The sequence below is a fragment of the Spermophilus citellus genome, assembly GCF_964194105.1.
Source record: "Spermophilus citellus genome assembly, chromosome: 3".
NCBI classification, from domain to species: domain Eukaryota; kingdom Metazoa; phylum Chordata; class Mammalia; order Rodentia; family Sciuridae; genus Spermophilus; species Spermophilus citellus.
Window position 1 is genome coordinate 73,505,478 of NC_138184.1, and position 26,079 is coordinate 73,531,556.

Consider the following 26,079-nt stretch of genomic DNA (forward strand, 5'->3'; position numbering starts at 1 on the left):
ACATTGTCCTGAACTGAATGAACCCAAAAGACTTCAAGGCCAGAACAGAGGCCAGGGCTGTGTAAGCTGCCCAGAAAACCCCAAGGACAAAGAACAGGTGCTGTTCTCCCTTCCCCAAGTCTCCATTTCAGCCTACCGGAGTGCCAGGGGCCCAGAAACCATGTGAGCAGCAGCCAGCAGGGATGGCCTCCTTGAGTGCGTGGACTTCCTGAGGGTACATCAATGCCTGGTCATCTGGGGAGAAGACAGACAATTACTCACACATCAGCAAGGGAAGGGGGGGAAGAGAGGGATCATGAAGGAGAGGCAATTGGTGACCCTGGATCCTTCATTTTCAGAAAGGTCAGAAGGATGTCTTTGGCTAGAACACCCAGGTGCAGCCAAGCAGGACAGTGGTGCCCTATAGTCACACCCAATGGCAGGGAAAGTGAGGAGTTAAAAGACAAGATCTGAGAAGCTAGGTGGGCACTACCTATCCACCAACACATATACCCTGGAGATTTAGGATACCTCAGGGGCCACCTAGACCTGGGGATGCTGGTGGCAGGGATACAATTCCAGACAAGCAGATGAGATGGCAAGGAGGCTTGGGCAAGGTCCTTCCCAGGCTGGTCACATTTACATAACAAAAGGTCAAAATTGGAGCCACTTGTGCAAGGGCTATTTGTAAGAACCAGTCTCAACCGCTCTGGCTCCCCTGCTTCCCTCTCAGATGTGCTCTTGCCCCCTCTAGGCCTAGAGGGCCCAGCCCTTTCCTGCCCATCCTAAACACAAGGGCCTTCCCTCTCAGGAGGTTTTACTGCTTGAGGGATTGTCCCAGCCTCAGGCTCAGTCTTTCAATACCAGCCTCCTGCAGAAGCTGCTGGCAGTGCAGTCAGATAAGAGTAGGCTCCCTCTCTCCCTCTCCCCCTCAGAGCTCTGGGTCCCACAGGAGAGGGATCCTAAGGTTCTGAGTCCCTGCACCCCACAGGCCAGACTGGGCTCTCTTGGAATGGAGCCAGGGGTGGGGGAGGGGGCCTGCAACAGTCTGGAGCCCATCCCTGCCTGCCCTTCCCCCACGCCACCCCCAGGGCCAGGGAGGCTCAGCAGGTCCCTCAGGAATGTGACCAGACCCGGGGTGCAGGCCTCAGCCAGGAGGCTAGGCTTCAGACTACCAGCTGTCTCCCCATGCAGCTCCCCTCTTGGGGGGGAGGGGGACTGGCAGGAGGTGAATAAGATTGGCCCAGGATCCCACCAAAGGCCCTGAGGGCAGCTGAACCAATTCTGAAAATACAGAGGTCTGGGAGCCAAGAACTCTTGTGTTGAATGATAACTAGGGCTGGACCCCTCACCCAAAAGTAGCTGTTAAGTCTCTGTAAAAGGAATGGGGCAGAGCACAGCTTTGGAAGGGGGGTGGAGACCACCAAAACAATGGTTGGTGAAGAGTGGACCTGAAGACTAACAGGAAGTCAAGGCTAGCATTCGAATCTGCTAGATACCTTTGGGTCAATTAACCTGCTCCTTGCCTGGCTTTCCTCATATCTGGGATCAGCCAGAGCCCTGCCAACATTTACTCACCAGATGAACCTGTCTGTAGCAGAGTTCAGGCCAGCTACTAGACACTGTGCAGGGAGTAAGTGACAAAATAGAGGACTCCGGGACAACTGAGCACCTTGGGGGTAGGAATGCCCTCTGGGTGCCTACTACCTGGCCCTGCCAGGTACTTCACTAACCCAGGTTAGGCTGATTAACTGAATAAGGTTTCCCAGTCAGGGAAGGAGAGGACCCCAGGCTGAGTTAGATGTGACACCTAGCAGAAAGGGACAAGGCTAACTTCCTGTACCCTCCACCAGAAATGCTCTTCAAAGGGGGAGGGGGACCCTCCTGTTTAGAGCTCACAGCAAGCACAAAGCTGCCCTCCCAGCCTGCCAGTCTGGGCCATCAACTATACCTACAAGAGACAACATATCCTCACCTCCTAAGAGAGGACCACATACCATCCTGCTGTATTACCCATATATATAACACCCTGCTATATACCCATATAGACTTATATACTGCTGTATATAAGTCTACAAAGCATTGCTCTTTTCTTCCCTACCCAAATGAAGATGGCCAGAGATCCCCACTCTATCCACTCTCCAAAAGGCACAGTAGCAGCAAACAGTTATGGAAAGGCCATAAACTGTGGGAGTGTCAAGGACCTGGAAACAGCACCAGGATCACCACCATCCCAGGAAAACCTCAGTTCAAGGGCTGATGCCCTGTGCTGGCAGGAGTCACAGACAGGTGGCACAGGGAGGACAGGTTGGCACTTAGCAATCTCTGGCAGTAGGCCCAGGCAGTGTGCCTATCAATCCCAAGGACAGCACATCCAGCCCAGACCCATTGCTGGCCAGAATGCTGGCATAGCAGGCCTGGGATCTCACTGCTGTCCAGGTACTCTTTTAAGGCTACCACCTAGCCCCTCCAAAGGACAGAACCTTCAGGGTACCTAGGAGAAGGTCAGGAAGAGGTGAAACGGCACAGCAACTCCCTCCTTGGTTAGGAACCCTCAACTCCAGGTTACCCCTATGGGTGGGTCCTAGCCAGGCTGACCTCAGCAGGCACAGGCCAGTTCACTCTCCCGTGAACATAGAAGGTATGGTGGAAATAATAAAAAGATTCTGGGATATGTTCCCAGAACCCTGATTAGACAGACATATGATTGTGTTGGTGGGATGAATGGTCAATACCCACCTGCCCTCCTTTTCCTCCCCTCCCCATTCATATCACAGTGTAGAAGGCCCATCCCCCACAATGAAGGGAGGCCCAGGACCCAGACTGGCTGGCACAGCATTGAGATACCCTAGTCTTTCAAGCCACTGGCAGCACATGCCTGAGTGGAGCCAGGGCTGTAGAGCTAAGCCAGGGAGCCACCAGAACTCCCAACCCTACCCCACAGACCCCTGTCCACCCTCCTACAACGCATCCATTCTGGAAGTTCTGGCCCCATCCAACCCAGCAAGTCCCACCTTGGGGAATGCACACCCAACTGCAAAATGAGATTATCTCTCAGGAATGGGACTATCCAAACTAGACTGTTTGTACAGATGTACCTTGACTTATGATGGGTCACATTCCAATAAAACCATTGTTAAAAACATCATAAACTTAGGGGCTGGGGATGTGGCTCAAGCAGTAGCACGCTGGCCTGGCATGCATGTGGCCCGGTTCGATCCTCAACACCACATACAAACAAAGATGTTGTGTCCGCCGAAAACTAAAAAATAAATATTAAAAAAAAAAATATTCTCTCTCTCCCTTTAAAAAAAAATCATAAACTTAAAAAACACTTAATCCACTTACATTATTGAACATCACAATTTAGCAACATAAAACACTGTAGAGCATCAGTGGTTTTCCTTTGTAATCACTAGGCTGACCAGGAGCTATGGCTCTTGCCCCTGCCCAGCACTGTAAGAGAGGGAGCATATCACATTATTGATAGCCCAGGATATATAAATTCAAAATTTAAAGCATAATTTCTACTGAATGCTTTATCACTTTTGTACCATCATAAAGCAGAAATTTGTTGTCAATTACAACAAAATCCATTAATATAATTATAATGCACCAATAAAAATTAAGAAAAAAAAGAAGTTATAAGACAAACAAAAAAATAAGTTAGGAACCTCAGGAAACTGAGACAGGAGGATCCAAGTTCAAAGCCAGTCTCAGCAACAGCAAGGCGCTAAGCAACTCAGTGAGACCCTGTCTCTAAATAAAATACAAAATAGAGCTGGGGATGTGGCTCAGTGGTCAACTCAGGGAGACCCTATCTCTAAATAAATACAAAAAAGGTCTGGGGATGTGGCTCAGTGGTTGAGTGCCCCTGAGTTCAATCCCCTACCAGAGAGAGAGAGAGAGAGAGAGAGAGAGAGAGAGAGAGAGAGAGAATGAATTAGTCAAGAACCATCTGTATGTTCATTTCTGTGTCATATATTTAAAATGAGTATTACTGCCCCCCATACCAGGTGTTGAACCCAGGAGCAGTTTACCATCAAGTTATCTCCCTAGCCCTTTTTATTTGAGACAGGGTCTCACTAGTTGCTGAGGCTGAACTGAAACTCAATTTTCCTGCTTCAGCCTCCTGAGGCACTGGGATTACAGCATGCAGCACTGCAACCAGCAAATAAGTAGATATTATTTTTAAAAAAGAAAGGAGAAAAAAAGGGGGCAGAATGATACCCAAACATGGATGAATCTCAGTATTTGACAAAGTAGAAGTCTTATTCAAGAATCAGAACACTTGAGCTGAGGATGTGGCTCAGTGCTTACCTAGCATGCATGAGATACTGGGTTCTCTCCCCAGCACTATAAAAACAAAACAAAAAAACATAGACTAGTTGACTCCATTTATATCAAGTTCTAGAACAGGAAAAAACAATCTGGTCAATAACTATATCAAAGCAGACTCTGAGAGGCAAACTGAGGACTGTAGAGGAGGAACGTTTTTAGCAAGAGCAGCTCTATCTTGTTGGGAGACTGGGTGAGGTAGATGCATTCTCAAAGCTTATGTTAAGGCAGGGCATGGTGGCACAAAGCCTGTAATCCTGGCAACTTGGGAGGCTGAGACAGAAGGATGTCAAGTTTAAGGCAAGCTTGAGCAACTTAGCAAGACCCGTATCTCAAAAAATAAAAAGAATGGGGATGTAGCTCAGTAGTACAGTACTCCCTGGGTTCAATCCCCAGTTTAAAAAAAAAAAAAAAAAAACTTCCAAAGAGAGCTTTTTATAACATTCCATCTGAGCACAATGCTTCTCCTTCCTCTTGGACACTACACCAACTAACCTTTAGTAGGTGCTGCTGTGTGCCCTTTTCATTTGACCCTAGTGGACTCAGCAACCCAGAAACCTATGTACTGCCCTCCCCATGTGACAAGGTAGACACCCCTCTCATCTTCATGCAATTCCAGGCAAGCCTCCATCCCACATCTTACCTCCCCACAAGTAAAGAAAGCCTGAATTGAATCATTTTGCAGCCATGGACATGGGTAAACCCTCCCACTGCTGGTTTCTAGCCCACCCAGTGATGCCAGTTCAGCTTCTAGCACTGAACCAAAGGGCACAAGGGAAGCAGATCAGACAGGCAGAGCAACTACTAAAGTGAGAGGTCCCTATCCCTTCAGGTTCCTACCTGGCTGGCCCTCAGTACATTTCCAGAGAATAATCAAAGCCCCAGCCCTGACTATCTCTCCCTCTGGAGATGTTCCGCATTCTCCCTTGAAAAAAAAAAAAATAATATATATATATATATATATATATTTATACTTTCCTGAATAAATAAGCCTCTGTTTATGCCTTTGGAAAGAGGGCAGACCCAGGACATTCTTCAGATTCCATACTTCCCCAAGTTCCTTGATTTGTGCACATACCATCCAACTGATCGATGAGGAAGGCAGAAGACAGGACCTGTGGCTTCCCACACTCACTTCACTGTGTTCTTACACTCCACTGGGGGATGTACCACACACAATCCCATGGCAGACAAGACCCCAACTGCCTCAGGGTCCAGCACTATCAACCCATGTAGATTCAGTGGCTATTTGTGGGGGTGGGGAGGAATAGGGCTGAACCAGGCCACTTCACACTTTTCTAACACCCTACAATGGGCAAGAGAACATGCTGTAACCTAAAATCTTTCCAAGGATACAGAAGAAGGCTTTAAAAGGAAAGCAATCCTTGCCCAAGCAAAAAAAAACAAGAACTACAACCCCACTCCAATGGTTGCTGCCCCTACTCAGCCTGAACACCCACCTTGCCCAGAGCCTTTGCCTCCAGAAGCTGTGCACTCAGAACTGCTCCAGTTATTGGGCCTTTCTGTGGTTCTCTCTAGACACCAAGTTGGCAGCCCTGACTCTGGGACAAAAGCATACCCCCCATGCCCACCTCCTGGCCCATGGTGATCAAACTCAGGGTGTGGTTTCAGGCCACATGATACTCCTCACCCTTCTCCTACTCAATGCTTGATCCCTGCAGGGAGGAATGAGCCCTCCTGGAGGCAACCCCGGGCACCTGGACTGGAATTCCTCCTGCCTCACACCATCAGGAGCCCTGAAAAAAGGGTAAAGGCCAGCGAAGAAAACCCTTCTCGCTGCTCAGCCCTCCAGAGAACCTTCTCATCTCACCCCGACTCCCTATAAGGGAGTTCCTCACTTTCCATTCCTCACTTTCCCCAGAAGGGCATTTCCTGCTAGAGGCCTGAGAGACTTAAGAGAAGCTCCTGCCTAGCCCATTTCAAATAACCAAACTGCAAACATCTTCTACCTTAACCACCCCAAAGGAACATTCCAGCTGGCATTAAGAGAGCCGAGAGAGAGCAGGGCCAATCACTCCCTATTTGGAGTACCACTGCCAAGTAGGAGGGATATATCATGCCAGGCAGAAGGGCACTGCTGGGCAAAGCACAGTCACTAGACAGATTCCACACCCCAGAGGCTTAAGCACATCTGACTAGTGTCACAAAGGGCCCCGAACATGCCACCACTGCCCGCAAACCTGAATCTGATGACAGCATTGGTCCTATTCCTAAACCAACACTAACCCACTACAATGGTCACATCATACTCCAGGTATGGACCCAATAGATGTGGCTGCAAGGGGCAGCCCCTCCCAAACCACAGGGAGAGATTGCCTAGAAGGGATGAAGCACTTCAGGATTCAGAAGAGCCCCAGGACTAGATTTAACAACCAGCCCAGCCACAAGCACGTCTGTTTTCCCTGTACCCCTGGCCTAGAGTCCTTCCCTCCATGAAGCCTTGCTCATTTCTCACTGTCCACCAGGGCCTGAGCAATCTCATTTGCCATGTGAGATGGGCTGCTGGGGGAGAGGGGATGAACAGGTCTGGTATCACTGAAGCCTCCCATAGGCCTATGAAAAGCTTTATCTCCATCTCCAGTTGGAAAAAGTTATCAGAAAAAATTCTTGGGGGTTAAGAAACTTGCCTAAGGTGACAAGAGCAAGTAGGTAGTAGAGTGAGGAGCTTCAGCCTGACTCTGGAGATCAATCTATCCCCACCTTCCTCCCAGGCAGGGCCAGGGATGCCACTCACAGAGGACCTGGCTGTGAGCTACTCAGGAGGGGGTGGCTGCCTCCAACTTCCAGTACTGACGACCTATCCACAGCAGGATCTTACCTGGGCTGCATTCTCCTGAATTCACTGAGGGAAACAGGCCTAGCTCCTTCACCAGAAGCAATAAGGTGGGTCCCCGTCATGCAGCTTTGGGGGGCCCCATCTGTTGCTCCTCTGAAAACATCCCCAGGCTTGGTGACCTCCTGCCCTGCCCCTCTAGGTATGGGCTGGTGGTGGGTGGGGCTCAATGCTCTGGGCAAGCCCAGCCATGTAATCTTAGCCAGAACCTGGATGCTGGCCAACACTCCTGGCTCTTCTCCCAGACCGTCCTGGAAAGCAACAGCCTCCATGAATGCCAGGAGCTCATCCCTCCCTTTGTGGAGGCTTCTATGAAATAAACACTTGGGTTCATAGATTTGCATTAGTCTATGCAGTGATGAGGACCTGGGCTGCTCTCTTCTTTCTCTACTGCTCAGGTCTACAGTGAGGGAGATGGCATCCACCCCTGTCCAATGACTTCCCCAATCCCATCCTGAAATGCCTAAGAGCCCTACTGGAGACTTCGTGCTGCTTATTTGGGGCTGAGTCGTGCCTGGTCCCACCACCACATGCCCATATGTACTCTTCCTCCATAGGTAAGGAAGCTTCTGGGTAATACCACCATAAGGAAAAGGGTGAAAGAACTGCTATGAGGGGAGGCCTGGATCAAAGTGCTGTACCACACCAGGCATTATGGCCCCCCAAGTCTTGCTTCCCTGGAAGGCACAGTCTTATCCCTTCCTTCTCTACCAAGCACTCCTAGCTTTGGAGCCAATGAGAAGTAGGGCAAAGATGTTTTGGGGGACCTGCAGCTGTATTTACTCTACTGTACTGCCCAAAACAGCCACAGGCCTAGTCAAGTCCAGCTGGGCGTGCTAAGACCAGGATGAGGCTGTGATTACTACTGGGAAAGGGCAGGTAAGCACTGCTGAAAAAGCAGAAAATAATTTAAGATTGTGATAAGTATATAAAACAGGCTTACCTCCAAACTCTGTTCCCAACTGTCCTGCCCACCCATAAGGGACCTGAGCTGTAGGTAAGACTCACTGGGAGCAATAGAGCAGGAGCCCTGAGAGGCCAGAAGCCAGCAAAACCGGAGTTCCTGCCATCCCTCCCATGCAAAAAGAAACTGGGAATTCACAAGGCAAGACAGTTCAACGTGAGGTTCCTATAGGCCTCTCCAGCCCCAGTCCTCCCTGTTCTTGCTTGTGGGTATGGCCCAAGGACCATGGGTAGCAGCAGCACCTGGAAGCTCTTCAGAAATGCAGGTGCTTGGGTTGGAGATATAGCACAAGGGTAGAGTGTTTGCCTAGTAAGAGCAAGCCCCTGGGTTCAATTCCCCACACCACAAAGAAGGAAAGAGAGTGAGAGAAAGGAAGAAAGAAACAGATATTGGGGAGGGGAGGGGAGGGGGGATAGTAGAGGATAGGAAAGGCAGCAGAATACAACAGACATGAGTATGTCAATATGTAAATCAATGGAAGTGTAACTGATGTGATTCTGCAATCTGTATACGGGGTAAAAATGGGAGTTCATAACCCACTTGAATCAAAGTGTGAAATATGATATATCAAGAACTATGTAATGTTTTGAACAACCAATAAAAAAAAGAAAAAAAAAAAAGAAACACAGATATTTACTAGGAACAGTGTAATCCCAAAGGCTTTGAAGGCTGACATAGGACGATCACAAGTTCAAAGCCAGCCTCAGCAACTTAGCAATGCCCTAATAACTTAGTCATAATAAAAGTGCTGGGGATGTGGCTGTTGCTGAGCACTGCAGGGTTTAATCTCCAGTACCAAAAATGAAAACAGATGTTTAGCCCCTGCTCTGATCATAAGCACTAGGCTTTCCAAGCAGTAAGTGCTCAACTGAGGGACTTCAAGTGGAAGAAAGGCCCCAAAAGGAAGACACACTTCCCATGTCAACAAGTCCAGCAGGTGGTGACTATAAATGGTAGAACTGGAACATGAGATATCCCAGCCTGGCACCACGGGCACCTTGGAGCCTGGAAAGTGGCCATGGGTGGGGGGAGGGGATTCAGGGTGACAAACCCTGGCCAGAAGAGACACAGACGGTAGGCACAGAAGTGGCTCCACAGGCTGAGGGTATAGCTCAGTGGTAGAGCACCTGTCTACCCATTAGGCCCTGGGTTGGATTCCCAACACTAAAAGAAAAGGAAGAGAGAGAGAGAGAGAGAGAGAGAGAGAGAGAGAAGCAACTATACGAGGGAGGAGGGCAAGCAGCAACAGTACAGGAGTAAATAGGTGAATTCCACCCACAAGGAGTTAAAAGGGCACAGAGAATCCTGGGCCACCCAGCTGGAAGACACTATCTTGATCATCTCACCTGCCTGGGGACATCCTTTAAATGAGATAACTGAGTCCCCAAAGGGAGGCACATGTTACAGCTGAGTCATGGGGCTGCAGCTGCCTAGCCTACGGCTTCGGGAGCCAGACTCACTTGACTTTTCAGTTTCAAAACCAATCATGGTAACCAACAATTTCTTATGCCAAGAATTAAAAAGAAAACTTCTATCACCACTACTTCATAAAAGAAAACACTTCAAAAATTCAAGAATCACCTCTTCAGTAGAGGAGTTTTCCCAAGAAAGGGAGACCAACAACCTTTTATCCATATTGCTGCCAGGGCTGGTAAAGTTCTGAAGCAAGTTAGCATTAGGAACCACTGCCCTACCCTAGGACACAGTGTAGACCGAGATGGCATGCATCTTTTGTTTGGGCATCAAAACCACTTCCCACTGGGTGTGGTGGCACATGTCTGTAATCCCAGCGACTTGTAAGATTGAGGAAGGATGATCACAAGTTCAAAGCTAGCCTCTGCAACTTAACAAGGCACTTAGCAACTCAGGGAGACCCTGTCTCTCTAAATTAAAAAAAAAAAAAAAAAAAAAAAAAATTTAAGGGCTGGGGATATGACTCAGTGGTTAAGCACCCCTGGGTTCAATCCCCAGTACCACCACCACCACCACCAACAACAACAACAACAAATAAATAAATAAGTAGACAGATAGATAGATAAACAAAACACTTCCCAGGCCCCACTCAGACTTACCAACCAAGTCCTACATTTTAGCCCCTGAAGATTCAATGTGTAAGAAAAGGGGGATATTTTAAAATAAGACAAGGACTGTTCCAGAAAGAACAAGAACTTCAAAAACCCATCAAAAAAAAGATAGGTTAAACCAAATATTGGCCAGGCAGTGAACAAACTGAATTCTTATGCACTTTAGAAAACCCTAGGATGGTATCTTTTAAAGGTAAAAACATGCAAATCCTTTGGCTCCAAAAACTGAGGCATCACCAACAGGAATGTGTGTGGACGTTTACCAAACCACAGGCAGACACGCTCATGGAAAGTGTTTTACCAAAAACCAACGTCAGAACAACTCCTATGCCCACCCACAGGGAAAAGGGTATACTTATAACCCGAAACTATAAAGAACTATGGCCCAGCAGCAAAGAAGACCAAATGTTAAGGTTGAACCATATCAATTTGCTGTGTAGAAGTCAAAAAAGGAGACTGGGGTTGTGGGCTCAGGAGTAGAGTATTCGCCTAACACATGCGAGGCCCTGGGTTCGATCCTCAGCACCACATATAAACAAACAAATAAATGTGCTGTGTCCAACTTCAACTAAAAAATAAATAAATAAATAAATAAATAAAAGAAGTAAAAAACAGCTGCTTGCTAATTTCATATTATTTGTCCCACACTTGACATAAACGAACCATAAACACTGTTAAATAAAGAAGCCAAATCCAAAAAAAGTACAAGGTAGTGTTTCACTTACATATATTCAAAAGCAGGTAGCATTAATCCACCACTACTAGTGAGAAGGGGGCATCAAGAGTGGCTGAAAGGGCACACTACCAAGTTTGGAGGTTGTTTCTCTTCCTGGATCGTGGTTACACAAGCATGTTCATTCCTGACAAATTCTTGAAACTATGCACATATTTTCCATAGGACATATTGCAATTCTTTGCAGTAAACAGCAACTTTCTAGAAGTGAGACAAAGATTTATTTGGTACTACTTAGCAAGTAGAACTAGACCAAACCGTGACCTCCCCTGAACCTCCAATCACAACACAGGAAGTGGAACACTGCAGGTCAACTGGCAAAGTAGCAATCCTATAGGATGGAGTGTCTGTCCTGAAGATGGAACTCAAAAGGATTATAGACAGGAACCCAAGGAAACCTAGAGAGTGCTTAAAAATGTTATTAGTCTGCTACTTAAAGATAAAAACAACCTAACAATGTGATTTTTTAATTTCCTATGGTTTGACACTTTCAAAGGAGATGTTGTTAATCAAACCCTAAAAGGTAAGCCCAGGAAAGAAGAGGAGATTTGTTCAAACAGAACACTTAAGAATATCTAGTAAGAGTGGGCTGGGGTTGTAGCTCAGTTGTAGAGTACTTGCCTAGCATGCGTGAGGCACTGGGTTCAATTCTCAGCACCACATATAAAATAAACAAAATAAAGGTCCATCAACAACTAAAAAAAATAAAAAAGAATACCCAGTAAGGGCCTCAAGAGGGTCCCCAATGCAGTGACTGGATATATCAAAAGGAGGAAGCCAAGACAAAACTGGGCAAGGCTCATTAGGTTTTATTTATTTAAACAGTACTGGGGACTGAACTCAGGGCCTCATACATGCTAGCCAAGTATTCCACCACTGGACTATACCCTTAAGACTTTTTTTATTTATACACTTTTTTCTTATGAGGAAAAAAGTTAACCTAGGGCCTCCTGCACGCTAGGCAGGTGCTCTACAATCAAGCTACATCCCCAGCCTCAGAGTTTTAGAAAACAATTTTTTTTAAAAACGGGGGGGGGGGGGGGTGCTGGAGATTTAACCTGAGTGTGCTATACTACTGAGCTACATCTCCAGCCACACACACCCCACCCCGCCACCCCACTCTTGCTTTTTTGAGACACAGTCTTGCTAACCTGTTCAGGGCTTCACTAGTTGCTCAGACTGGCTTTTGAACCTGTGATCCTTCTGCCTCAGCCTTCCAAGCCACTGGGATTACAGATGTGTGCCACCATGCCTGGCTTAAAAGTAGTTTTAAAGGAAAAATTAGGAAACTACTGTGGAAAATATTACAATCTAGGGTCCTGAGCCAGAAAAACCTCCAGGTGTTGCAATTTACAGAGAAGAGGATCTCACCTGTCCATCAGGTAAACTGAATTTTTTTGGGGGGCAGTGGGGTGGGAAGACGGGCGACAACCAGGGATTGAACCCAGTTTGAATTCAGGAGTGCTTAACCACGGGGTCACATCCCCAGCCTTTTTTATTTTGTGACAGGATCTCCCTAAGTTGCTTAGAGCCTCATTAAGTTGCTGAGGCTGGCCTGGAATTTCTGACCCTCCTAGCACCTCACCGAGCTCAGCAAGGAAATCAGAAGAATTCATTTGGACTTGAGGGAAAATGCTCAGTTTCACTGTACTTTAAAATTGTATCTCAGGGATGCTAAAAGAATCGTTTAGCATTAAGGAAAAAAGATAGAAAACTATAAAATAAAGAAGCACTTGTCTGCCTGGAGGAACATTCGCTCAAGGGTAAAAAGCAGTCTACTCAGGAGGCAACAAAAGAACAAAAACCCTAAAATCAACCAAATGGTCACTGCTAAATAGAACATGTGATGATGTGTGGAAGCACACCACCTCAGACTTGGGGCAAAGGCTGAGGTTGTGGCTCAGTGGTAGAGCACTTGCCTCACATGTGTGGGGCACTGAGTTCAATCCTCAGCACCACAAAAATAAATAAAATAAAGGTATGGGCTGGGGATGTGGCTCAAGCGGTAGCGCGCTCGCCTGGCATGCGTGCGGCCCGGGTTCGATCCTCAGCACCACATACAAATAAAGATGTTGTGTCCGCCAAATACTAAAAAATAAATATTAAAATTCTCTCTCTCTTACTCTCTCCTTAAAAAAAAATAAAATAAAACTAATATGGAAAAGCAAATGAAGTAGATTAGCCAAAACAATTTTAAAAAAATAATAAAATAAAATAAAGGTATTATGTCCATCTACAACTAGGAAGCTGAGGCAGGAGGATATAGCAAGTTCAAAGCCAGCCTCAGCAAAAGTGTGGCACTAAGCAACTCAGTGAGATCCTGTGTTTAAATAAAATACAAATAGGACTGGGGTTGTGGCTCAGTGGTCAAGTGCCCCTGAGTTCAATCCCCAGTAACCCTCCCCACCAAAACAGAAAAGAAAAGCTAGGGAACGGTTAACAATTCAAAAGCATGGTGACTTCTGAAGGCCGGTAGGGATGAGCTAGAGAGAAGTGCCATGTGGGTGTCCAAGGCACTCAGGGAGGCTGCTTCTTACTTGGAGATGGGGCACCCAAGGTGTTCTGCTTAGTGGGACAACAGAGTTGCCCAGGAGAGGAAAGTCCTAGGTATCCTTCCAAGGAGTGGACAAGGAGGAAGGGCAGAGCCAGGGTTATTTTATGTGAAAATATCAAAGTCCAGAACACTTGGCTCAGTGGTATAGTACCTGTCTAGCATGTGCAAGGCCCTGGGTTTAAATTCTAGCTCCACAAAAAAAATGAGAAATAAAATTCAACCAAAGGCCAGAACACAACTTCCCCTGTGCAGCTCCTCCAGCCAAGCCATCTCCTGAGTCAGTTCTGGTTTGAAGCCCAATCAACCCTGAGTTGTCCTCAAACACCTGCAAGTCACTCCCTGCTTAAAGCTTTAAATGGATTCCCAATGCCTGGAATGAAGTCCATGCTCCAACCTGGCACGCAGGGTTCTTCTCAGAGGGGCACTAAGCCCAGCTTTCCCCTTCCACAATCTCACCTATGAGAACCCTACAGGCTATGCTCGCTGATAGGATGACCTTTCCCACTCGATCCCTTCCTCTACCAAGCCTGTCCTACTTTTCTCCTTCCCCCTCACCTAACAGCAGCATTTTCTGTCAGCATAACTCCTCTCCTGTCCACCCTGATCCCCACTAAACAGCACCCTCAAATTAAGGGACAGTGTGTCCCAACCAACTACAGCAGCAGCAATGGGCATGCAGCAGGCACTCATAAACATTTGTTAGGTGAGAAAATGCCAATGACGAAGAACAAAGGCTAAGAAGAGAGAAGCTGAAATAATACATGAAAGATGATAAGGTGGCACAGTGCCCTCCCTTGTCACCATTCCATAATCGTATTGTCAACATTCTTAAAAATTAGACTGGGCATGCTGTAATCCCAGCAGCTCAGGAGGCTGAGACATGAGAATCCTGAGTTCAAAACCAGCCTCAGTAACAGCGAGGCGCTAAGCAACTCAGTGAGACCCCATCTCTAAATAAAATACAAAATAGGGCTGGGGATGTGGCTCAGTGGTCGAGTGCCCCTGAGTTCAATCCCCTGTATCAAAAAAACAAATAAATAAAGTTAGTCAGGGATCCTAAAGAGCTTTTGATTATGTGGCTTCTATGTTACTGTAGATTATATGTTACTGTTCTAGTTACTCTACTAAAAAAAAGATCATTTTTTTTAATCACTTGATTTAAGCTGGGCATTATAGCACACACCTGTTATCCCAGCACCTCAGAGTCTAAGCAAGTTAAAAGTCCAGCCTCAGCAACACAGTAAGACACTGTCTCAAAATTTAAAAAATAAAGGAAATAAAAGAACTGGGGAGGGGCTGGAGATGTGGCTCAAGTGGTAGCGCGCTTGCCTGGCATGCATGTGGCCCGGGTTCGATCCTCAGCACCACAAAGATGTTGTGTCCGCTGAAAACTAAAAATAAATAAATAAATATTAAAAAAAAAAAAAAAGAACTGGAGATATAGCTCAGTGGCAGAGTGCCCCAGATATCGACAATAAATCTATTTCACATCAACATAAACATTTTTTAAATATATTTTTAGTTGGACACAATACCTTTATTTTATTTATGAATTTTTATGCAGTGTTGAAGATTGAACCCACTGCCTCATGTGTGCCAGGCAAGTGCTCTACCACTGAGCCACAACCCCAGACCCAACATAAACATTTTTTAAATATATTTTTTTAGCTGTAGATGGACACAATACCTTAATTTTATTTATTTATTTTTATGTGGTGCTGAGGATTGAATCCAGTGCCTCACACATGCTAGGTGAGCACTCTACCACTGTGTCACAACCGCAGCCCAACATAATCATTTTTATGGAAAAAAAAAAAAGGCACACCATTTTGAAAGCTGAGTGCAATGTCACACCTATAATTCCAACAACTCAGGAGGCTGAGGCAGGAGAATCTCAAGTTCTAAGTCAGCCTCAGAAACTTGTCTCAATTTTTGTTTTTTAAGGGAGAGATAGAAAGAATTTTTTAATATTTATTTTTTAGTTTTCGGTGGACACAACATCTTTATTTTATTTTTATGTAGTGCTGAGGATTGAACCCAGTGCCCCACACATGCCAGGCAAGCGCACTACCGCTTGAGCCACATCCCCAGCCCCTCAATTTTTTTTATATTAAAAAATTTTTTAGTTTCAAGTGGACGCAATATCTTTATTTTATTTATTTATTTTTAATGTGGTGTTGAGGATCGAACCCAGCGCCTTGCGCATGCCAGGCGAGAGCGCTACCACTTGAGCCACATCCAGCCCTCAAATTTTTAAATCTTAAAAAATCTTAATGGGGCTGGGGTTGTGACTCAGTGGTAAAGTGCTCGCCTAGCACACATGAGGCACTGGGTTCGATCCTCAGCACCACATAGAAATGAAATAAAGATTGTGTGTCCACCTACAACTAAAAAATAAATATTAAAAAAAATCTTTAAAAATTTTAAAAAGGGTTGGGGTACAGCAGGCAGTGGTACAGGTTAAATCCCCAGTAAATCTCTTTAATGTTTGTAAATCTCTTTAATGTTTGGCTTCATGCAAGCACTGGATCCTCTTTATCTGCTGGTGTCCTGAGTCTGTTAGGATCTGTAGTTTTGATTGAAACTTATAAAGAAATCTGGTCTTACCCAGAAAGAAGGAATTTTAATTTTAAGGAGTATTTTAATCTTTTCAGTATTTTAATCTTTGTCTATATTTGTCTGAATTTGTCTATATATGCTATATTTCTTTGATTTTACATTAGAGCTCATTGAGTGATAGTTTCTTAAAATTCATAATCCACAGGGCTGGCATTGTGGCTCAGTGGTAGAGTGTTTGCCTAGCACGTGTGAGGCACTGGGTTCCATCCTCAGCACCACATAAAAATGAATAAATAATAAAAAACCCCTCATAATCCACAGATTTTAGGAATAGAACCTAGAACTTCACACATGCCAGTCAAAGCAAGCATACTACCACTGAGCTCCATCCCCAGCTCCTTGTTTTTTAGAGACATATATAGGTATAGCTATGTTGCCAAGGCTGGTCTACAACTCCTGGGCTCAAACAATCCTCCTGTCTCAGCCTTCCCAGTAGCTGGGATTATAGGCATGCAGAGGAATACTCTGGAATTCTATGACATCAAGCACTGACTGGTCATTTGGAAAATATTGACTTGAGTTAATCAGTTTCTTCCAAATGTTGTCACATTTCATTATACAACACCAAGAAATCCCATGAGTCAATATAACTATTCATCTTATCAGAGAGAAGTCTGAGTGCCAAGCTCACAATGATACCATTTTCCAAAATTCTAATTTTCCCTTGAAAGCTCAAATTTTTCATTGGCAACAAATGATTTTCCTTAAAGGGGCAGGCTCACTTACTTCACTTGAGAAAACGTCTAACAAAATTCTCCAGGTCCACACACGAATACACTTTTGTCTGTCATTCTTTTTTTTTTTTGGGGGGGGCGCGCGGGGGGTCGATACCAGGGATTGAACTCAAGGGCACTCAACCAGTGAGCCACATCCTCAGCCCTATTTTGTGTTTTATTTAAAGACCGGGTTTCACTGATTTGCTTATCGCATTGCCACTGCTGAGGCTGGCTTTGAACTCGGGATTCTTATGTCTCTGCTCAGGAGAGCTGCTGGGATTACAGGCATGTGTCACCACGCCTGGCTCTGGCTGTCAGTCATTCTTTTTTTTTTTTTTTTTTATGAGGATACTAGAGATTGAAATCAGGGGCACTCAACCACTGAGCCTCATCCCTATTTTATTTTATTAAGGGAATTGCTTAGTGCTTGCTAAACTGCTGAAGCTAGTAACTCCTGATCCTCCTGCCTCAGCCTCCCCAGCCACTGGGATTACAGGCGTGTGCCCCCATGCCCAGCTCTGTCAGTCATTCTTTAAAGCACAAACAATGTTCCATGAGGAAAAAGCAGTCAGTTTGGTTTCCAGTTCAAACAAATGTGAAGTCCTTTTCCTGGACACACTATTGTACTTGAGTCTGTAGCAGAAGAGTCTAAGCATTATTCCCACTTCATCATACAGAGTATTAAAAAGTCATGCATGGGGGCTGGGGATATGGCTCAAGCGGTAGCGTGCTCGCCTGGCATGCGTGCGGCCCGGGTTCGATCCTCAGCACCACATACAAACAAAGATGTTGTGTCTGCCGAAAACTAAAAAATAAATAGTAAAAAATTAAAAAAAAAAAAAAAAAAAGTCATGCATGGTGGTACCTGTCTATACTTCCAACAATTTGGGAGTCTCAGGCACAAAAATCACAAGTTCAGGGCCTGCCTCAGCAATTTAGCAGACCCTCAGTAACTTAGCAAGACCCTGTCTCAAAATAATAAATAAATAGAAAGTTCTGGTCTCCTGCCCAAATAAAAGAGTCAAGGGTGGAGATTTAATACCTAGTCACCTATACTGGCTCCTCTGGGTAAGTGTATGACTGGCAGTCACAATTTGCTGCAAGGTGAAAACATGACTATGAAAAGGGGTGCCAAGTGAAGTTAAGTGTCAACATGGGCCAAGGGCTAATAACTTCAAAGCATTATGAAAAGCATCCAAGGATCTATAAACAATTCTTTGATAATAGCTGACATGCACTGTCTTGAATATTTCTAATAAGCCATTTTCTAGGCAAGGAAAATAAGGCCTTTAGAGGTTAAGGACTGGCACACAGAAGAAAGAGGTTTGACACTGGAGTCCTCTTCCGACCAAAATGTAAAAATCCTGAGCAACAGGCTTCCTACCAACTGAAATGCCATTTCAAATGGCATCCACAATTATTTGCAGAAACTATCACAAGAAAGGATCTTCTTCCTGGGGGCTTGTTAACTCACAGACCAGCAAGACTCCCTCAGAGCAATGTCGCTCCTGTGCCTGCTGGCTAGGCAAGCTGTGGACCTGTGGGCCCTGTGCACCTGGAGGCAGAGGGGCTCCATGGGGGAGGGTGCTACCAGGAAGCAGGATGTGTATGCTGCCTGCTGGGGGCATGAAGTCAAAGTCTCCTCCTGCCCAAAGCAGCTAAGCCAGCCCTGCTGGCCTTATCAGGGTCAACACATGCATGGAATGTGGGACTTTGGAAATAAACCTCTTTCCTTACCCTGCAAGGGAGCTGCCTGGGGCTCACACCTGGCTCAGGTTCACTCACCACAGTCAAAAGGCAACCCAAGCCCACTGTTTCATGGCCTGGTAGCACTGCAGAAAGCCAAGGCTTAATCCCTTCCCTCATCACTCAGAACCCCTGGGCCCCTCTATCAAGAGGGCCCGCCCTGCCTCTCACACCACCAGTCTCCCCTTACATCATCAGCAGCAGTGTATGAATACTTTTCAATGAAAGAATCCCAAGAGGGGCTGGGGATGTGGCTCAAGCGGTAGCGCGCTCGCCTGGCATGCATGCGGCCCGGGTTCGATCCTCAGCACCACATACAAACAAAGATGTTGTGTCCGCCAAAAAACTGAAAAATAAATATTAAAAATTCTCTCTCTCTCACTCTCTCTTTAAAAAAAAAAAGAATGATATAAGAAATGAGTACAGTTCAGTACAAAACATTAAAAAAAAAAAAAGAAAGAATCCCAAGAAAGAAAGGTAATCAACTTTAAGTTCCCTGAAACACGCAGACTATCTCCACAGGTCTCTTGTAAAAGCGTTCAGCAAAGCAACATTTCCATGGAGCAGATTCCAATATGCCAGAAGGTAAGGAGCAGTGATAAAAGATAAAGATGGCCCAGAGAACCCCTTCTCTGCCTTGGTCCTTGGGGGTAAGGAGGGATCTGCAAGGGATCACCCGCCAGCTCTAGCAGGTATTCCCTAACCCACTCAAAATGAAAACCTTAGCTGTCCTCCAGTCCAAGCACTGCTCAGAGTTAAGCAGCTGTCACAATTCTGTTTAAGGTTTCCACACACTGCTTACTGTTAGAACTTTTCTACCCACTGTGTGACTCTAATTACTTAACTTCCCTGAATCCCTTGTATATTATAGATTAATAAAGGGCTGCGGGACTGGGGATGTGGCTCAAGCGGTAGCACGCGCCCGCCTGGCATGCATGCGGCCCAGGTTCGATCCTCAGCACCACATACAAGGATGTTGTGTCCGCCGAAAACTAGAAAATAAATATTTAAAAAAATTCTCTCTCTCTCTCTCTGTCTCTCTAACTCTCTCTTTAAAAAAATAAAAAATAAAATAAAAAATAAAGGGCTGCAGATGATCAGGACAGGAACATTCTGGAGATTATAAATTCAGATGTAAAAAATACCAACCACAAGCTGGGGGTAGTGGCACACACCTGTAATCCCAACAACTTCAGAGGATGAAGCCGGAGGATTGCAAGTTCAAGACCAGCCTCTGCAATCTAGTGAGATACTACCTTACAAAGGGATGGACGTGGTGGCACACACCTGTAATCCCAGCAGCTCAGGAGGCTGAGGCAGGAGGATTGAAAGTTCAAAGCCAGCTTCAGCAACAGCGAGGCACTAAATAATTCAGTGAGACACTAACTCTAAACAAAATACAAAAAACGGCTGGGGATATGGTTTGGTGGTTGAGTGCCCAAATTCAATCCCCCCCACCAAAAAATAAAAAATAAAAAGAGCGGAACACAGTGTCACACACCTGTAATCCCAGCAACTCAGGAGGCTAAGACAAGAGAATCACAAATTCAAGGCCAGCCTCAGCAACTCAGTGAAACTGTCTCAAAATAAAACACAAAAAGGGCTGGGGATGTGGTTAAGCCAATGAGCACCCATGGGCTCAATCCCCAGTACCAAAAAATAATAAAAATAATAAAATGATAAGGATATAACTCAGGGGTAAAATGTCATTGCGTTCAAACCCTCGAACCTCCAAAAACAAAAATAAAAACAAGCCAAACCTCCCATAATGTCCTATTCAAAATTATTACTCATCTTATAATGAAAGCATTATGTGCTTAAAAAAGTTAATAATAAATCACACACGCACACACACACACACACACAGCAGGCTTAATGGCACACACCTATAATCCAGTGACTTGGGAGGCTAATGCAGAAGAATTCCAAGTTTGGGGCTATTCTCAGCAACTTTGGGAGACACTGTCTCAAAAAAAAAAAAAGAAAAAGAAAAGGGGAGGGGGGCTAGGGGTGTAGCTTAGTAAAGCTCCCCTGGGTTCAACCCCCAGTACCAAAAAAAAAAAAAAAGAAAGAAAACCAAATGCTTACCATGGAGCTGGGGATACAGCTGAGCACAGGATAAGGCCTCAAAACAAGAGGCCACCCCTCTTCCACCACAACCTTTCTAGCACTGTCAGGAACTCTGCAGAAAACCATCTTTCATTTACAAAGTTCCCACAGCACCTGCCAGACAGAAACCCATAAGCTGCCTTCCACAAAAAAGAAAGGTCATAAGGTCCTGGGGAGAGGTGGAGTAAAGAGGAAAAAGGGCCAAGGCAGGAATTCACCCCCAGGAACACTCATTCCCAAGACAGAACTCTCCAGACTCACATACCAAATCTAACCCAAGATACACAGAGCAAAAGAGGAGTCATGAGGAAAGCCTGTGTTCCCACTACTACCTTGCTCCTTAGCCCTCATTCCTCTTCACTATCCCTACCCTGGCTGTCTTCACCCTTCTAAATGAGGGCACTCCCTACCCAGGACATCAACCAAGACCACACCAGTCAGGGGAATTAGCAGTAGTCACAGAGAGCTGCCCCAGTGGAGAACCTATTCCTCTGTCCCAGCAAGGAAGTTTAGCTGAGGCCTGGGCCTAACCTGAAGCTGTCTCCCCCTTTCACTTTGCCTTCCCTGTCCCTTAATAGTTTCACATACCTTGCCCATGTAATGCAGTCTAGAAAAACCACCTCAAGGACCAATCCCTTTTTCCCAGGTACATTGAAGTCAAAAAAAAAAAAAAAAAAAAAGGCGGGGGGAGGCACAGAGGGGGAGCAGCAGTCCCAGGGATTTCCAGTTACCCAGTCATGCCTTAGCTCCAGCCACAATGGGCTTGTCAGTGAGCCACAAGGTACCCAAATTTCATTATGTTAGGCCCTGCCAGGCTACACAGGGGTCAACAGGAGAACAAGAAGGCAACCAAGCAACTATGCAAAGCTTACTCTGGAAACCCAGAGTGTAGAGTCAGCAGGACACAATCCTGAGGCCAAGGGAAGCAGGTAGCTCCCCACAGAACCCCCAAGAGAGGCCCCTCAATGCAGGTGGCCTGGGTTCCTCCTGTGGCTCATCCCTCTGTGCCTGATGTTCCCCTATAAGGGAATAAGACCAGTTTATTCTGTCCATTTATTCAATGGGTGACTGCTAGTCCCACTGGCCCTCAGAGTAAAACAGTTCTGAACACCCCAGGTTACAACAATGGCCTACACAGCCTCATCACTAGCTTGATTCTATTATCAACAAATATATATCACTTGCTAGAGCAGTGATTCTCAAACTTGGCCACACACCTAATTCACAGTAGCAAAATCAGGTGCCAGGGCCCACCCAGAGACGTGCTGTGCTCCCAGGGAAGTAAGAGCCAGGCTACTAGCACACAAGTCTCTGCCAATCAGCACAGGCAACAGCACTGCTAAAAGGACATGAGTCTATATTCATCACCCTAAAAAACCCCAATGTGTTCATACAGGCACAAGCCACTAAGGTCCCAGGCCCCACTCTCCTCATTCACTTTGTGAACAAGAATTCACCAAGAATTTATCATCTCCCAAGACAACAGAATAAGGGAGCTTCAAGGCCACAATATGAGATTAGGGTTAGGACATTCTCCCCCCTTAAACGGTCCACAAATGGGCTGATGAAGAAGTCAACAGGGTTCACTCCAGTGTGGGAATGGGAGCAGCCCCTTTCCACATGCCAGAGGATATACCCACCCACCCAGAGGCACTGCTAGGAATGAATCCTGAGGCCCCAAAATGAAATAAGACACCTCTGCATAGCAGCTACATCTATGCCACAGCCAACTGTCCTTCCATCTCCACAACAGGTAAACTCCCACCTAAGTATCCACCTCACCAAATTCTTTCCTAAATTATCTTGGGAATCCCCAGGGGAAAGATGGGGAGACTTGGTGGGACAGTCTGCCTTTCTATACACCACATAATCCCTCCTCATCCACACCTACTATGTACTCAGAGGTGAATCACCCTCAAACAGGGAACAAGCACCTACTATGTGCTAACATTCCACAAGGAACACGAGGGCCCTTTGGCTTAAAGGTACCTGGCGGACCCATCACTTCTCACCTTGGAGGAGGTCTTGGAGGTTAGAAAGACCTCCAGTTCCCCTGCTCTAACCCAAAACCACACTTCCCCTCCCTCTAACCACTGACATTATGAAGAAAAACATGGAAAGTTGGTGAGGAGGGGTTTCATCAAGCCTGGCAGCCTTCCCCAAAGGTCCCAGGGAGCTTCTTAAGTTTACTCTCCCCAACTCATCCAGCCACACCCTTCCCAGGGCACTCCCTTCTTATGGGACCTAGAACCAGCTCTTGGCCATCCTTTCCTGATCAAATTCACTGGGGTCCCCACCAGCTTTTCTTGCTTTGCCACTCCTGGTTAACACTAGGCTTAAGGCCCTCCTCACAGGCCTCCCCTAGACCAGGTCTCTAACCCTTAGGGCAAGGCCCTTCCTAGCAGGAAGCAAATTCTGGTGATATCAGCTGGTCTCAAACTGGACAGGTTTGTTTGGAAGCCCCTAATGAGGAACCAGAACCTATTCTTGGGAGGGGACTGTTTTCCCTACTCTTTCTTAGCAGGATCCCAGCTCTCTCCCTATACATTTTATGAGCCCTCACAGGCTCTGAAGTGAAAGGCATTTACCCTCCAGTCCTAGAACAAGTTACTTAGCCTCCCAGTATCACTTACTGTCATAAAAGGATTCATGCTGAATCAGGAGGATTTCAGGAAAAAACGCACAAGGGCCCCTATCACCCAGCCTTAAAACCTACCAGTGGTAGGCAAGTCTGTGAGCACCAGGAGGCAGAGACCAGCACAATTTAGTCTAGCCATGGGGGCCAAACACCAAATTTGTGCTCAGAAAATGTAGCTGAATGAATAAAATGGTTGCAAAAGATCCTCACAAGTGTCTAATAGAAAGCAGGTACCCTTGGATTGGTTTCTTGACATATTTGTGGGTCCACATTTTCAGGCTTTCCTGACCATGTCCCGGCCCATTCTTCATGCTGCCTTTTGAAAACCTAGAGCAATACTCCCTGATTAAAATTGCTCATCTCCAAGCCAACAGCAAACCAGCATAGCATCCAAGGCTCTGCTCTAGCCCACGACTAGCTCCTCCCACCATGCTTCCATGCCACACAGCCCTTATTACCTCATCTTATAATTGTCTGTCTGTCTGTCTTCCCCATGCTGAACTCTGGAGGACAGTAATACATGGATGCAATCTCAAATTGTTCCTATTTTAAATATAGGGCCGCTTAAGTATGGAGAATTAATCACTGTTCAAGGCTGCACTGAAAGTAAAGGTACCTAGAGTAAATGGCAGAGTAAGTCTGGCACTCCATACTTCCTGACAAAGTCCAGTTCCCCTCTCACTAGTCATGCTCAGCCAGGCTCCAAGGAGCCAGAAGGGAAGGAACCTCATTACTTCTTCCAGAAAGTGAGAGCTGATTCCCATACTAGCAGGAGGGGTCCAGGAGGAAGAGCTCCCATCCTCCTAGTGATTGGGTTCTGAGGGCAGTGGCTCTCAGCACCAGTGGGCAAGATCAGGTATGGGGTGGGGCTGATAGCTGCTCAAGGTCAACAGGCCAAGAAAAAAAGGCAGAGCACAGGTCCCCTGGGTAAACTGAACTTTATTCCTTTCTCACTCTTCTAACTCTCCAGAACTCCCAGCCAAGCCCTTCTCCAGGGTCTAGCTGCTGATTAAAAGGCGCTCCCCCATCCCCTCCCCCTTCCACCCCTCAGATCTAACCCTAACAGACAATAAGAACTCCCAGGAAGGCAGCAGACCCTGCAACTCAATAATGCAAAACCCTGTTGCTCCCAGTCCACAACAGCTGACTTCAAGTGGATCGGAGGCTGTGCTTATTAACAAAATGAGAAATCTGATCTACAGAAAGAAAACACTATGTGAGGATTAATCCAAGACTGAAGCTTATGGAGAAGGCTGGGCTGTTGGCCAAGGCTAGGGAGCGAGGACAGGATCATATCAACCTGTCCCCAGAGCAGGTACCACATAGCTTGACAGGGCGCATCACCTCTGCCCACCTGCACCTCCTATTCTCCTTAAAGCAATTGCAGCAATCATTTCAGTTTTGCTTTAATTAAAAGCCAGGCTCCCTCAGGCTGCTTCTTCCTCTATGCAGAGCCAGCAACCAGAGGGAAATTTTTCTTTTCAGGAATTGCTTGTAAAAACTCAGTGACTAATCTACAAGTCCCAACAACTGGCAGGAAGGCACTGCAGGGAGAAATTCTGGGCACGCAGCAGCACTCAGTCACACTGCCAGAGAAGCTGAGCAACAGGCACTCAAAAACATCCCAAAACTGGCCTATAGGAAACCAGAAACCATAGGAAAGCCAGTCAACCTGGAAGTTCTGACCTCCCCTGTGGCACTCAGGCAGGTGGAGATCCTCCTCCCAGCCTTCTTCTAAGTCTGCCTTGTGGAGCCCAGAGATTTTCAAAATAACCTCAACTACACAGGACAGAAGGTTTATTTACAAGCAGGGCTGCTTATTCCCTGGAATCACCCTATACTAAAGGACTCAGTTTAACACCCCAATATCAGCCTCCCACCTCCTCCCTCGTGTTAAGAGCCCACTAAATGAGCAATCTTACCACATAGCTTTGTCTCTAGAGGCCAGCCTGAGGCTGGCCCATCTGCTTTTTCAGACCACTTCAGCAACCCTGCTCCACTGAGCATACAGTCTTTCCTTGAGCCAGGACCTCAAACAAGCCACATGGCCTGTGCTCCTGAAAAATGTCTTCTTGAGGCCCAGGGAGTCCAAACATTGGCAGATGGGAATGGAAGTGAAGAAGCAAAGCCAGGAGCCAGGGAGCAATAATGCTAGATCCAGAAAGGTCTTGGGTTTGGGTGACCCAGCACCATCCCTCCATCTGTGGTCCCTGGTGGGTAGTCTCAAGTGCAGCCTAGAAGCTCCTGAGGCCCCTCCACTACTTGCCAGATCTCCCCCTCTCCCAGGGGCAAGAGGCACAGCAATCCTCATCAGTCAACAATCCACCACCACAGGATTCCTATGGGCAAGGCTCTGCCCCTCCCCTCCCCCCATATATGTCAGAGGGGTGGCCTCCCTGGGTTACCCCTTCTGCTAGTGGGGGGTAAGGGGCTGGGAACATAGCTTTCCAGACGTGTTTGGCAATTCTTACTAGAAAAGACACTGGGGATAGAAGATAGAGGGTAGGAGAAGACAAGGATAAATAACTTCACCACCGCTTAGCCAGTCAGGTTCAGCACTGGGCTCCAGTCCCCAGTCAGTTCCATGCTGTTCTGGGTGGGGCCACTGGGAGCATTATCTGGCCTCATTCCCTCCTCTCTTTAAGTCACTGCCCCCCAGGGAGAGGCATTTTCTCCCAAACACACACACCCAGGCCTGTGTGAATATGAACCACCTTGGAAGATAAACACAGAGTGACAAGCTGA

The 26,079-nt window shown here is 46.4% G+C and overlaps 1 protein-coding gene across 1 annotated transcript in view; it reads right to left on the reverse strand.

Moving 5' to 3' along the window:
- Positions 1-26,079, reverse strand: part of HIC2 (HIC ZBTB transcriptional repressor 2) — a 35,108-nt gene that overhangs the window by 8,166 nt on the left and 863 nt on the right. Inside the window, exon 2 of the mRNA XM_081284503.1 lies at positions 137-234. Coding sequence (XP_081140629.1) covers positions 137-162 — 26 coding nt within the window. The 5' untranslated portion in view covers positions 163-234. The remainder of the gene's footprint in view (positions 1-136; positions 235-26,079) is intronic.